Source organism: Mirounga leonina, unplaced genomic scaffold, assembly GCF_011800145.1.
Source record: "Mirounga leonina isolate KUSES-001 unplaced genomic scaffold, KU_Mleo_1.0 Mir_168, whole genome shotgun sequence".
Taxonomy (NCBI): Eukaryota; Metazoa; Chordata; class Mammalia; order Carnivora; family Phocidae; genus Mirounga; species Mirounga leonina.
In genome coordinates, this window is record NW_023270426.1 from 59,708,846 (window position 1) to 59,724,375 (window position 15,530).

The 15,530-nt window shown below is 37.2% G+C and overlaps 1 protein-coding gene across 1 annotated transcript in view; it reads left to right on the plus strand.

The window, feature by feature from the left end:
• Window positions 1-15,530, plus strand: part of ADGRV1 (adhesion G protein-coupled receptor V1) — a 556,689-nt gene that overhangs the window by 197,121 nt on the left and 344,038 nt on the right. Inside the window, exons 51-57 of the mRNA XM_035014847.1 lie at window positions 395-617; window positions 944-1,148; window positions 6,788-6,934; window positions 9,426-9,681; window positions 11,230-11,432; window positions 12,612-12,788; window positions 13,282-13,464. Coding sequence (XP_034870738.1) covers window positions 395-617; window positions 944-1,148; window positions 6,788-6,934; window positions 9,426-9,681; window positions 11,230-11,432; window positions 12,612-12,788; window positions 13,282-13,464 — 1,394 coding nt within the window. The remainder of the gene's footprint in view (window positions 1-394; window positions 618-943; window positions 1,149-6,787; window positions 6,935-9,425; window positions 9,682-11,229; window positions 11,433-12,611; window positions 12,789-13,281; window positions 13,465-15,530) is intronic.

Genomic DNA, 15,530 nt, shown 5'->3' on the forward strand with positions numbered 1-15,530 from the left:
GAAAATATAAAAATGAAACATTGAGTTGTGGGATTATGCATATTTTTCACTTTAAAAAATATCCTACCATGCTATCCAACAAATAAATACCGAGATGAATAAAAGAGTCCACAATCCATTTGGGCTTTACTATCCAGTGGTTTCTTATTTATTAAGTGGATTGTGGGTTTACTGTTAGGCTGGTTTGGTCACTCCACAGCATTTAAAAAATTACTATTTACATTCAGTTATTTTAAATAATATTTTGATTTTCAGAAATCAGATCATATTTAGTTAATCCAGAAATCAAAATGGAACTTTGAGTGTAGAAAAGTTTTGCTTTGGTACCCTGATGGGCAGGCTGTGCGGTGACATTCACGTTTCACTGTAGTTGCCTTTTCTTTCCTTCCCACAGTCCACATCCTTTTTATTGGCCAAGCTACGTCTGCTCTTTACTGCTGGAATTCAGAGCTGAATCAATTCTCTTTTATTCTGGAAGCCCCTTCTGCTCATGATGCAGCTTCTGTTACAGTAAAGTCCTTTAATTCAAGCAAGAGTTTAATTGCTCTAGTGGGAGCTGTCCACTCACACATATATGAGCTGGCCTTCATCTCGAGTCAGTCTGACTTTATTCCTAGGTAGGTTCAGCATTTTATGCAAAGTCTCTTTATGTTCACCATAGTTTTATATGGCACCTAATTTCTAAGTGTTTATTTAGTGACTGGAAATATACAAAATATAAAAGTAATTTATAATCTAGAAATTTGGTTGTATTCCATAGTTCTTATATCTACTTTATGAAGTTAATCAGTATTATGAACATTTTATATTATAATTTTATTTATGAAATATGATTTTTCCAAATGTTTAATATTAATCAGTGTTTTGAGAGTTTTATGGGTTTGTATATGTATATGCCTGAGATTTGTTGCAGCTGATTTACTTGATATACTTCTTATGCTAGTTCAGGTGAACTGATATTTGAACCTGGTGACAGAGAAGCTGTAATAGCGGTAAACATCCTTGATGAAACAATTCCAGAAGAAGAAGAATCCTTTAAAGTTCAGCTTAAAAATCCCAAAGGAGGAGCAGAGATTGGTATTAACAGTTATGTAAAAATAACTATTCTGTCTAATGATGATGCCTATGGAGTCGTTGGATTTGCTCAGGTAAAGATCCCACACTTAGAAATCAAAATGATTTATTCATTGTATTTATTTATTTATTTTAAAGCTTTTATTTATTTATGTATTTATGTATTTATTTATTTATTTAGAGAGGGAGGGAGAGCATGGGAATGGGGGGAAGGGCAGAGAGAGGGAGGAGGAGGGAGAATCTCGAGCAGACTCTGTGCCAAGCACAGAGCCTGATGCGGGGTTCGATCTCTTGACCCTGAGATCTTGACCTGAGCTGAAATCAAGAGTCAGACACTTAACCAACTGAGCCACCCAGATGCTCCTCTTCATTGTATTTATATATTAGATGTTGTCAGCACTCTGTCCTACTTTGAATATCTTCAGCCTTTCTCCTTTCTCTTTCCCCATTTCATCCTCTGCCCCACTCTGCATTTTATCGTGAACTTTACTAATGTCTTATAATTTCTATTCCTACACACTGAAACCTCTGAACTGACTTGTCCTAAACTTTTTAATGTAGTGATTCCTCTTACAAGATTGAATTTGAAATGTTACTAGTTGGCCTTAGTCCTGGAGTTTGGCTCCAGTGTTAGCCTTATCTCTAGGGGGTAATGATGAAGCACATTCCAAATAGACTATATACTGTGTTTTGTCACATGCATCACCTACAAATGTATTACTGTCCTTTGTGTATTGAAGGAGAAAGAGAGAGAGAGAGTGGGGGGTTAAGTTTGTAACTGTACATGCATTGTACACATGAGGGTGGTTTCCCCTGAGGAAAGAGAACTATGCAGATCTTACCAGGTCGACTTCCATGCTTGGACTTCATATTCCTTAGCAAAAGGGCACCCATCTATATTGCATCATTTAGCCCTATTTGCCAACTCTGTCTTGATTTCTTAACTCGAATTACAGCTGCAGCTATCATGCATTGTTCTCTGAAATATTCTGCAAGTAAGGAAAACTCAGCTAAAAGTGGTTTAGACACCAAAAACATGTCCACAGAGAAGATGGGCTTCACGGTTGGATACTTTACTGTGTCACCATGGCTCAGATTCTTTCCATTTCTCCACTTTGCCAACATAAAGTTGATTCTTCATTTGGTTGTTTGAAAGCTGATGTTATTGTTAGGGCCACTGCTTTCTTGTTTATGTCCCGTTGGGGAGAAAGAAATGTGGCACTTGGGGCAAGGAAGAGATTCCCCAAAAGCCTCTAGAAAACGTTTCTTATGTCTCATTGGCCAGAACTAACAAAGCCATTCATTCATCTGTTCATTAATGTATTCATTCATGTAGCAGTTATTTAACAAACACCTACTGTGTACCAGGTACTGTTTGCAGATTCTAGAGATATATCAAGAAATAAAATAGTAAAAAATCTCATATCCTCCTTTCTCTGAATTGCGGAGGAGGCAAAGGGAGACAGACAGTAGACGAAGACGTGCGAGACACCGGTGCTCTGTGTGATGGTAATAAGTGCCCTGGAGGAACGTTAGGCAGGGAGGACAGATGGAGATTGTGAGGTGGGGGTGGAGGTTGTGTGCAGAGAAATAAAACATAGGCTATCAGGGAGGGTGGCACTGAGGAAGTGACCTGAGGGCGAAGGCCTGGAGGAGACAGGGGAAGAACATTCAAGGCAGGGGGAATCATCAAGAGGAAAGGCCCTGAAGTGAGGCCTCACCCACATGGTGCAGCAAGGAGGCCACTGTGGCTGAAGTCAGTGTACGAGGGAAAGTGGAGGCCCAAGAGGTGAAGGGCCAGGGCTCTGTTTCCGGCTTCCTCAGCAGCACCCACAGGTTTATGACTTGCTAGGAGGACTCAGAGGACTCAGGGTTTAGTCATACTCATACTGTGATTTATTACAGTGAAGGGGATACAAAGCAAAATCATCAAGGAAACGGCATGTGGAGTAGAGGTGCAGAGGAAACCGTGGCAAGCTTCCAAGAGCTCTCTCCCAGGGGAGCCATGCAGCACGCACTTAATTCCCCCAGCATTGAGTTGAACTCTGACAGCATGTGAGAGGTGTTGCCAACCAGGGAAGCTCCTTGGAGACTCAGGGCCTGGGGTCTTTTTTTTTTTTTTTAAAGATTTTATTTATTTGACAGCGAGAGAGGGAACACAAGCAGCGGGAGTGGGAGAGGGAGAAGCAGGCTTCCCGCGGAGCAGGGAGCCCGATGCGGGGCTCGATCCCAGGACCCTGGGATCATGACCCGAGCTGAAGGCAGACGCTTAACGACTGAGCCACCCAGGCGCCCCAGGGCCTGGGGTCTTAACTGGCGACTGATGATGCAGGCACTCTCAGCCCGACAAATGCCAAAATTCCAGACTGCCAGAATGAAAATAGGTGTTCAGTATAAACCACATTGTGTGCACAGTTCAGGCACAGGGAGCCAGTGTGAGTTCTGGGAATGGTGGGAATCCTCCCGGAACCCAACGTCCCAAACATCAGGTGAGGGCCAACTTTAGAGCAGGCCTTCCAAGGCTAGCAGGGAGGCTACTATGTGAATTCACGGCTGCACGAGCCCCTGAGTACCATCATGAAGTTCGTCTCCGAGGGAAAGGGTTGGAGTGGAAGAGCAACTTGATCTGACCCACGTTTGAAAAGAACCATTCTGGCCATAGAATAGACTAGATAGTAAGTGGGCGAGGACAGAAATAGAGAGGAAACTAGTGTGGGAATTCAGCAATAAACCACAGAGCGACAGGAAGTAGGCACTTGCCTTTCACGAGATATGGATGACTGTAAAAGGAGCAGGTTTGAGGGATGAGATGAGGAGTTTTGGACGTGCTAATGTCCTGAGCCAATTGCTTGCAAGTGTTGTAGGATCACCCTGTTATCCAGTCTGGCCCGTCTCTGGAGATAAAGGCAGGTCAGCTTCCTCTGAAACAGCTCTGCCCAGTAGAGTTATAATGTGAGCCACGTATATAACTAAGTTTTTTAGCCACATAAAAAAAATAGAAAGAAGTGAAATTATTTTTAATATTTTATTTTGTTTAACCCAATATATGAACCAACATAAAAATGATTGATGAAATATTTTGTATCCTTTTTTATATCCTTTCTTTCATACTTTGTCTTCAAACTGCAGTGTGCATTTTATACTTAGAGACCAGTCACGTTTCAGGTGCTCAGTAGCCACGTGTGGCCAGTGGCTACCATGTAGGTGCAGCTCTAAGGCATGAGCTATAGTGGGGAAGATTAGGAAGAAGGAAGACCGTCTCTGTCCCCAGCACGTACTGACATGACTTGTTGCCTCACTTTCTTCAAATGACAACTTACCAGAAAGGCCTCCTCTGACTGAAAATTGTAGCTCCCCACCACCATTCTGTACCTTTTTATCCTGCCTTGTTCTTCTTTATGAAACTTATAATGGCCTTGTCTATTGTCAGTTTCTTTTACCAGAATGCAAGGCTGTGAGAGCTGAGGTACTGCTTTGTTCACAGCTTTATTCCAGAAAAGTGCCTGGCACACAGGAGGTGCTTAGTGTGACCCTCTCATTATTCTTGGTGGTGGTGGGGGGGAACAGAACACTCACAGAGCTTTCTTGGTGTTGTACAAATACATAGGGCAGAGCTGGGATGCCTGGGACAAGAACCAACGTGCCCTGCTGCATGGTCTCATCCTCTCACAAGCCTTGCTGCAGATGGGGAGCACATTCTATGATAGATTTCTCCTTCTGAAGCTTGGTCTAAGATTACTCTAGAGACATTAAAGTACTGTGGTTTAATCCTTCCCAATAGATAGTATCCTGGGTTCTTTCAGTCCATTCAGTAGAATTCCTCCATACAGGCCTCTTGTGTTTGGACATCCTTGTTCTAAGATAAGATTTAGTAGATAAAGAGAATTTTTTTTTTTTTTAAGATTTTATTTATTTGACAGAGAGACACATGGAGAGAGAGGGAACACAAGCAGGGGGAGTGGGAAGCAGGCTTCCCGCTGAGCTGGGAGCCCAATGCAGGGCTCGATCCCAGGACCCCGGGATCATGACCTGAGCCAAAGGCAGACGCTTAACAACTGAGCCACCCAGGTGCCCATATAAAGAGAGTTTCTTGACAATTTTCTGGCTGTATTAAATTCTTATTTTAATAACCCTTATCAATAGAGGACATAGAGCCAGAGAGGCTTCTCTTTGAAAAGGCATTGTTGTTTGTGAACAAATTATATGAATATTTTATTTTATTTCCTTAAAGTTTTTATTTTTAAGAAGTCTCTATACCCAGTGTGGGGTGTGAATTTACAATCCCCAAGGTTGAGTCATATGCTCTACTGACTGAGCCAGTCATGTGCCCCATATGCATATTTTTAAATCAAGATATTTTCTGTAGGAATATTTGAATGCTTTGAGCAAGATTTTATTACTATGTGACATTTGTAACACTATGTTAAAATGCAATGTAAAACACTGCCATAGGATAGGCTATCTACTCAAATTCGCATTCTAAATAGAAGCTTTTAGAAGCTGTAAGAAATTCATGGAGGAATTTCTTTTCAGATTACCACAGTAAAAAGACAAGAAAAAGAAAACTATTACTGGGAAGATTTTTTAAAATCTTTATACTCCATAGTCTGTCGTTATTGCTTATGGATAAACTAGGGGTCTTGTAAGAAGGAATTCTTTGGAGTATTAATTTTGAGCAAAATTTCATTCAGCGGCTCTCAAGAGATGCTGCAACTGTTAGAGGAGGAGTTCAGTCACGCGGAGGTGGAAATCAGTCTGGAACAGAGGAAAGAGGCCACGGAGTCTAGGTGAAAAGAGGGGCAGGGGATATTTTTGGCAAGAAAAATAGTCGTAAGGACCAGGAGCTAAGGATGAAACACCATCATGGAAACCGCACAGCCTGCAGAACATTTCAGAGAATATGAATTTAAGGATAGGAGACATTTATAAGTGATCAGAAAGAGTGCCCTCATTCTCATCATGTCTTTACATTTGAGTGGGACTCTAGAGGCCATGTAGATCAAAAACTTATTTTACAAGTAGGAAACAAGACCTAGAGGGATTGCCAGAAGTTATGCCGGGGAAGAAGACTTCCCCCATCTCCTGACTCTATGTCCTTTCATTTCTACAAACTTGACATACTATGTGTAATGCTTTCCAAAAAGTGTATGCTTTCTGAATGTGGAAATAAGATGTTCATTGAAGAAATTTGAAATTTACAGAAACAAGACAAAGTAAAAATAATCCTATGATGATTAACATTTTAATTTACTTTAACTTAGTCTTTTAGTTATTCAAACATGGGGTGTCTGGGTGGGTCAGTCAGTTAAGCGTCTGCCTTTGGCTCAGGTCATGATCCCAGGGTCCTGGGATTGAGCCCCGCATCGGGCTCCCTGCTCAGTGGAGAGGCCTGCTTTTCCCTCCCCGTCTGCTACTCCCCCTGCTTGCACTCTCTCTCTCTCTCTCTCTCTCTCTGTGTGTGTGTCAAATAAGTGAATAAAATCTTTAAAAAAAAACTAGTTATTCAAACGTGTATTTTCAAATTAAAATCGTGGTCATCATATATTGCTGTTTTTTAAACTATGTTTTTCACTCATATCGTGTTGTTTTCATGTTGTATCAAGTTGTATCATGTTGCTTAGTACTGTGAAGTTTGCACATGCACAACAGCATGAATAAAAGTCTACTTAGGTAATTTCAGCTAATCCCTTGTGACTTCCTGTGTGTTTTTCAGAATTCATTATATAAGCAAGTGGAAGAAATGGAACAAGATAGCCTTGTAACCTTGAATGTTGAGCGCTTAAAAGGAACATATGGTCGTATAACCATAGTGTGGAAAGCTGACGGAAGTATTAGTGATATATTTCCTACCTCAGGAGTGGTATGTAATTTAGAAAATTATAGGAGAGTTACTTTTAAATTATGGTTACTATTGATGCATGGGACCAAACCCTGCCTTATGGATGAAGTGTTTGAATTTGACCATGTCAGCACTGGATTCCTACTAATCACCATAGAGAGGGAAACAATTTAAGGTTAGTTTTAATGTTGTGATTATTGTTCTTTTTTCCTATAGTTCCAAAATTATCTGTAAAAAAAATCCCTTTTTAGGTTCAGTATATCAGTTGGCCAAATTATGAATGCATTACGTTGTCAGAAAGATAAAACCAATCAAACTGGAGATGGAAATGTGATTTCAAGATTTGGCTAAAATGGAAGCAGTAAGTAGGGAACAAATCTATGTAGGATAGTCATACATATGAAAAAGCAGATCAGAATTGTTGAGTGATGTAGGTTGAGTTTCCTGTAGACAGACTCTGAGATTGAGAGTTGTGGGTGGATTCCTGGGGAGACACACCTATAAGGGAACAAGGAAGGTAGGAATGTGCAGAGGGGGACATTGATCCCTGGGTAGTTATGCCTGGGATTGAGTCTGTGAGGAAGTTCTGGAACTGAGCTAGTCCTTTGGAGTTGTTTCCAGTTGGAGCAAGGAGGCTGAGATTTTGCATCCCCATTTTAGCCATCCTGGACCTCATACCACCTTCTGAGTGGGGCATAACCTTGAGTGAAAGTTTACTGCCGCTGAAGGCAGTTCCCAGTGAGAAAGAAAAAAGCTGTTATTCCTACCAGCTGGGGGATGGGTGCATCAGTCCCAAGAAGGGATCTGGGCAGAGGATCATTTTATCTACTATTGGAAGATAGTATAAAATTGGGACACAGGTTGAAGAGTGGAATCAGATTGGGTCAGAGAAGTAAATGACTCACAAAGAGAGAGTTTAAAGAACCTTTAGTTCCTAATTGGAAGATGGGTGGTCTTCTAGACTTGTCTCAGGTTTTATAGATTTATCCATGTATTTTCCCCAAATGCTTCTCTGAAGAGTTCCTTTAAAAGACCTCTCATGAAATTATCTCAAAAAAAGACAGATGAATGTTTTGGTCCACCATTTCTAGGTTTCTGTATCATTTGAAAGGAGATTAGAGCTTTGGTATCTTAAAAGTGTTATGGCAAATTTTATTGCATTGAATATTTACTTTACACAAGTTACCAAAACTATATATTCAACTATGTAAGTTGTATCTATCAGGTTCTGTATGTTCTGAATTATATTTTCCCAATTAATATTCTTATATAAACATGATTAAAATGATTTCTATTTAAATGCATAATAGTATCTTAAGTGTAGACTATATTTGGAAGATTTAATTATTTTATTCAAGAGTCAGTAAACTTTTTCTGTAAATAGCCAGATAGTGAATATTTTAGACTTATGCACTCTTATGGCTCTTTCCTAGATACTGAACTTTGCCTTTGTAGCACAATAAGGTGTTGGACAGTATATAATCAAATGAACTGGGATGTATTTCAGTAAAACTTGATGAAAAAGATTTTCTGACCCCTGATTTTATTAATAAAGCTCTTAAGTTTATATCCTCAAGTGCCTTCTTTAGGTGGAGATGAGTGTCAACAAAATGGGCCTGGAATGCTAGTTTGATTGTAGTTTGTAGTCATGTTGCTAGAGAATAGGGTATAAGGCAGAGAGCAATTGGAAGTGACATTCAAGGAGCAGGCAGAAGCCCTATCAGAAAGACTTTCAGATGCCTTTTAGCAAATGTGGATTTTACTCTAGACAATAGAGGCACAACAGGAGGAGAGAGATGCTTTGATTTGTGTCTCTTTTTTATCTTTCTCTCTCTACCCTATTTTGATTGATTCATTCTTAAATTTCACATCTATTCAGCGTTTAACCAAAGGAAATAACAATCCTGGCAAAAAAATTTTTTTTTTAAGATTTTTTATTTATTTATTTGACAGAGAGAGACATAGCGAGAGTAGGAACACAAGCAGGGGGAGTGGGAGAGGGAGAAGCAGGCTTCCCGCTGAGGAGGGAGCCCGATGCGGGGCTGGATCCCAGGACCCTGGGATCATGACCTGAGCCGAAGGCAGACGCTTAACGACTGAGCCACCCAGGAGCCCCTGGCAAAATTTTTGTAGAGAAAAATGTTTAAACTAGTATGCCACCTTCTTTTATCTTTATAGATTTTTAAAAGTATGGTATCCAGGACTTAGACTCCCAGTGAGACTATATACTCTATATTTTAATAGACCGTAGGCTTCAGGATATGACAATTTGGTTACATGCTTTATCAGGTTAAGTTTCTGTAATGGTTTACTTTTTTTCTTTTTTCCTAACAATCTTCCAGTTTTTAACATGAGAAACAGTTAATTGATTTGTAGAATTATATTGTGTTGCTTAAATTCCTCTTGTTACTTAAGTTGTGGTCAGTATTGAAAGAAAATTTAATGTTTTGATATTCTTACTACACAGTGACAATTACAAAATAAATAAAATCTTCTTTCTTTAAAATTTTAGATTTCATTTTCTGAAGGCCAGGCACTGTCTACAATCACTCTGACTGTTCTTGCTGATGATGTACCAGAGCTATCAGAGATTGTGAGCATAACACTTATTCGGATTACCACAGAAGGGGTAGAGGAGCCATCAAAAGGTGCTACCATTGATGAGAAAAGAAACAAATCTGTGATAACGACTCTGCCCAATGACTCACCTCATGGCTTGGTGGGTTGGCACTCTGAGTTTCTCTTCGTTAGAGTAGTAGAGCCTAAAGGTAAATGTTCTTAATATTTTTTAAGTTCTAATAAGTTTTATTGGGTAATTTAATTGTAATGTTTACTAGGAATATAAATCCCTTTTATATATTTATATATTTTTTTAGTTTGACAGATCATACTCAATCCGTTTTACTTTTTGTTTATTAAATTTTATGATCATGTACATCCTCAGCAATAGTGCTATAAGAAATGCTTGTACTCTTTTGAGGTGTTACTGTCATAATAGAAATATTAATATTTTAGTAAGTCATTACAGTAAAGGTGACAGGTTTTTATTTTACTTTCTCTTCATCATTTTTATGTTCTCTTCCCTTCTCAGATTCCTTTATGTAGTTATAGGGAACAATAAGCAACACAATGAGATACATTTGGTACTCAGGGTATTAACTGTTAAACCCAAAGCTGTAATTAGAATAATTTTTCTGTGAAGTGTAAGTAATTAGTCCCTATTTCCTTTAAGCTTAGTGCTGAGATCTTTGCCTAAATAACTATTCATATCAGCTGTAGGATCAATAGACTTTTGTAAATAAAGACCAGTTGACTTATTTGAACAAATATATTTCAACATATATGTATTTATTTAGAATATGCAATGTGAAGCCTCTAAAAGTTTCAGACAGAAACATGGACATCTTTCAAAGACCTTTCATGTAAATAGTTGATGGAAGAAATGACATATAATTATGCACCGGGGCCTTTATATGTCTGTATATATGGGAACAGAAGCAGTAGACTTAAAATACGTTCATTTATTAATTCAACAAACATTTTGAAGCACCTAGTAAGTGCCACAAATTGTGCTGTGTGTTCTGGAACCAAAGACACAGTCTTAGGTTATTAGAACCTCACAGACCAGTGGGGAAGACTGACGAGCATTTTTTTGTCCATTTATATAGCAAATTAATTTTAAAAATCTAAAAAATGAAATTAAAAAATTGATTCTGTGAAATACTTTGATCCTTGTGACAGACACCTCACTATAAGAACAAAATTCTTCTTCTTCTAATGATTAAGTTATTAAGTGATGACTTTGTGTATTTGATTTTTCATTTTTTTAAAGATTTATGTATTTATTTATTTGAGAGAGAGGGGGCGGGGCAGAGGGACAAGCCTGGTAGTGAGCGCAGAGCCGGATGCAGGGCTTGATCCCACAACCCTGAGATAATGACCTGTGCTGAAACCCAGAGTCAGACGCTTAACCCACTGAGCTACCCAGGCGCCCCATAATTTTTCATTTTTGAAATCTTCTTAGCATTTGTAATTAGCTGTCAATCTGCACATAAGTACTTTCTTAAGATTTTCAGCAATTTTTGTTAAAGCTCATGTGCAATGTAGGAGGGTGCATTAGAGAACCTGAAGTGAGGATTTAGAACTGGGATATAATGTACGATGATTGTCAGCACAACTTTGGGGACAAGGGGGACAAAAGCACAAAATACTCCTTGGGGGAGTATACATCAGGATAGTGCAGAATATTCCACCTGAAGTGGTGGTATCGACTACAAATAGAAATCTTGTTTACTTGAGGCATGTCTTTCTCACAGAGAACATCACCATTCTTCAGTTACCGATTGTTCGAAATAAAGGACTGTTTGGGGCCATTGCCATTCATTTGATAGCTAAACCCAATTTCTTATTGCACATCGATAATCAAGCTACTGAGAATGAAGATTATGTGCTACAAGAAACAATAATAATAATGAAAGAAAACATAAGAGAAACTTACATCAAAGTTGCCATTTTGCCGGTAAGTTTAGGCTGCAATGAATATGATGTAAAATAAAGGAAATGCTCTTAAAGATAAAAATGTGATTTAAAAAAAAGAAAAATGTGATGCTCTTAAAGATAAAAATCTTTGAAAAGATTGCTTTTCAGTGTAAAATTGTGAGTACTCTAACTGGAATATTGTTTGAATGACCTTTGAAGCATTGAAATGGAATTTAGTTATATGTCTGGATCCACTATTTTCTTGGTTGGTTAGTTTTAAACTAATGAGCGAATGAATAAAATGCCCAAATTAATCTGATTATTTTTATTGTTGGTTTGATAGGGCAGTATTTTCATGTCATGATACAATTACTCAAACCCAAGATTGTTCTTCAGAGGGTTTAGATCTGGTTTTAGTGCTCTCTCATGTATATAAAGAGAAAAGTGTGTATCTGTAATGATTCACAAGAAACTGAGAATAGTTAATAGTGTTATTTATAATATTACATAATAACTAAATATTGTGTATATTACAATAGTATTGTAACTACAATACTATTACAATAGTATATAACAATATTAAAAACAAATATATGTTATTAAAATAATGTTGCATAGTAACATTAGCGTTACTAATAGCAGTATTAGTGATAGTAGATAATAGTGGCTTCCGGAAAGGACATTCGGGAAAGACTATAAGGGACGTGACAAAATAGAAGTTTCTTTTCCTCTTCACTATGTATTCTTTTTACTTTTGAAATTTTTTGTTACCTATCAAGAAATAAAGTAACAGTTTTTAAAAAGTTAATTAAAATATTGGATAATGCCTAGATTTATAAGTCTAGAGCTTTCATTTTTAAGATGTATGTAGCATTTACCATTTCTTCTAAATTTGGGGGGCACTATTATATACATAAAACATATTGGATAGGATATGGTCAAAATTGTGTGATGGGTTTTTAAAAATTATTTTACTTGCTAATGAGTATTAGGCTTCAATTAAAAACTCACTAAGAAGATTGAATATCTCCTAAGATTCTGAAGTTGTCAGTGGGAATGTATTAAAATATAAAAAGGAATCTTTTCTGTATGTGTGAAAGAGCTACCCATTCCTGTGGCCTTCATTTATTTCTCACTGAGAAGTATCAGGTTTTCAATGCAAATTCAGTGTATTTTTAAAAATAGAACATAATCTCTCTCCTGTTCTCCCCCACCCCAGGATAATGCTCCCGAGTTGGAGGAAGGATTTATTGTCAACATCACTGATGTGTACCTGGTGAATTCTGACTTCTCTGCAGGACAGCCAAGTGTGCGGAGGCCTGGGATAGAAATAGTTGAGATAATGATTGAAGAAAATGATGATCCCAGAGGAATTTTTAAGTTTCATGTTACCAGAGTAAGATAAACTTTAATATATTTATAGTAATACAGAAGCTTCTACCTGCTGATTTGGCCAATGTCATATATTTTCTGCAAAATAATTGGCTTTGCTTCTAGATATTTATTAAATACCTATCTTAAAATTTGTCTTATAGGCTAATTCTTAGTTCTCTTTGTGTTAGACCAAAGGATTAAGCAAGTTTATTTTCATTAAATTTAAGCCCAAGAGTTCTAGAAGTGCCTGGCTGGCTCAGTCAGAAGAGCATGCGACTCTTGATCTCAAGGTCGTGAGTTCAAGCCCCATGTTGGGTGTAGAGATTGCTTAAATGAATAAATAAGTTTAAAAACTTTAAAAAAATGTAAGAATTCTGAATACCTATTATGTATATTTATATCCGATTATTGATTTCTACTTTAAAGGGTGAAATAGAAGAAGAAATAATAAATTTAGAAAGTGATGACATATAAGAATTTTGTCTGGTATTTTAACTTATATTCTTTACCTAAAGGATATTGGTGGAGTTATTACTGCCTATGAGGTGCCTCCGCCCCTGAATGTTCTTCAGGTTCCTGTAGTCCGGCTGGCTGGAAGCTTTGGGGCTGTCAATGTTTATTGGAAAGCAACAGTGGACACTGCTGGCCTAGAAGACTTTAAGCCATCTCATGGGATTCTTGAATTTGCAGATAAACAAGTATGCTAATCATGAACATATTAGCAATTTTTGGTTGTACTTCAAACATTTTATAGATATCCACCAAATGAATGTGCATTAGTGACTGCTAAATGTATTATACTTTGTATATCAAGCCAAACAGAATTATTATGAGTTAACATGTTATAATTTATTAACAGACATAGGAAGAGAACATGAAGAGGCAAGAATCTTACCCTTTTCTGAAGTCCCCCACCTGATTCTATTTTAAGCAGAAGTTAAATGAGGATAATAAATGACTTAGAAGTGCCTAAGAATGTATTTTAAAAAGTGCCTGGTGAACTTCACTATTCCTTATGAATTTTAGGTTAATACATTCTATTTATTTCTTTTTTTCTATAAAAGATTTTATTTATTTATTTGTGAGAGAGTGGGAGAGAGAGGAGAGCACAAGCAGGGGAAGCGGCAGGCAGAGGGAGAAGCAGACTCCCCACTGAGCAAGGAGCCCGATGCTGGACTCCATCCCAGGGCCCTGGGATCATAACCTGAGCCAAAGGCAGATGCTTAACTGACTGAGCCACCCAGGCGTCCCTATCTATTTATTTCTTATCAGTATAGATATTTATTTACTTGGTTTTGCACTACAGGTATGCACATTTATTACTTTTAATAACCCCAATTTTTTGTTATAATAAAAACAAGACTTTTTAAAATGATAGAAAAGAGACAAAATAATTAAAGCTAGAAAAATTGAAAAACGTTGTTTTATATTTGGGCTAAAGTATTCTCTAAGAGTTATGTTTTACAAATTGAGCATTTTTGTAATATGTAAGTATAAACCTTTTCATAAAATTTTAAATCAATAAATGGAAAAAGTGTGTGAACAACCATGAAAATGTTAATAGCCTCAAATAGCAGTATCCACTCACACAAAGTCTGATTTTGCCGAGACAAATTTGTACAGTACGCATCAACTTATTAGTTGCTGCTGAAAAATAAACATATAGATCTAGACTTTCCTACACAAAATGGTCTTTGTTGTTAATATTTGAAATCATGAGTTTTTAACAAATTTAGAACTTTAAAACATTTCTTACTAAGAGGCAAAATATAGATTTTTACACTCAAAGTAGAAATAAATACATTGATTTTTTCATTGAAATAGCCTTCCACCTTTACTTATATTACCAGCATTTTATTTTGTGTATGAGGTTGAAGTCCTGTTATTTAACAGTGTCTTAAGATCATCATCATTCTTAAAGTTAACATTCTCTAGGGTAGGTATTCTGTTTTTTACAGTACAGAGTTGAGGTGCAGACATTTTAATAAGCTTCCATTTCAACATTTGATTTTGTTCAGGTTTCTGCCCTTGAGTGTAAATCCAGATTTCTCACTTTGCTCTTTTATTAAAGGTTTTAGGTAGATTTAGGTAGAAAAACTTCATTTTCTGGTAAACATCTTTGTCAAAATACTGGAATTTCCCTCCAAGATGTAGAAAAGATTTTAAGTTTGGAGATACAACTGGAATATTTTTTTAAAGATTTATTTATTTAATAGAGAGAGAGATGCGAGCACAAGCAGGAGAGGGGCAGAGAAAGAGCGAGACAAGCTGACTCCACAATGAGCAGGGAGCCTGATGTGGAGCTTGATCCCAGTACACTGCGATCATGACCTGACCTGAAAGCAGAGCTCAAGCGACTGAGCCACCAGGCGACCCACAACTGGAATATTTTTATGACCAATAGTGAAATCACAAGCTGGACCAAGTTTTACTTATTTATAAGTTATAAAAATGTTTAATATGGACCAGACAAATGAATGACGTTCTGATCATAAACATGAAAGAACAGCAGATTTGGGTTTTCTTCCTACCTTTCTTTTACATTATAAGAGTGATATTTGAAACCAAAGCGATTTATTCTAACTGCCAAAAACAATGATAATTTCTTTGGTTTATGTTTGTGCAATGCTTATTACAGCCTGTATGGCATTTTAAATATTTTTGTTCAAGAATCAGGCTTTGCTGGTTTTTGTATACATAAATAACAGTATATTTTATTACATATGTAATTTCCTTTATCTTGAAAATAATAGACTCTAAATTT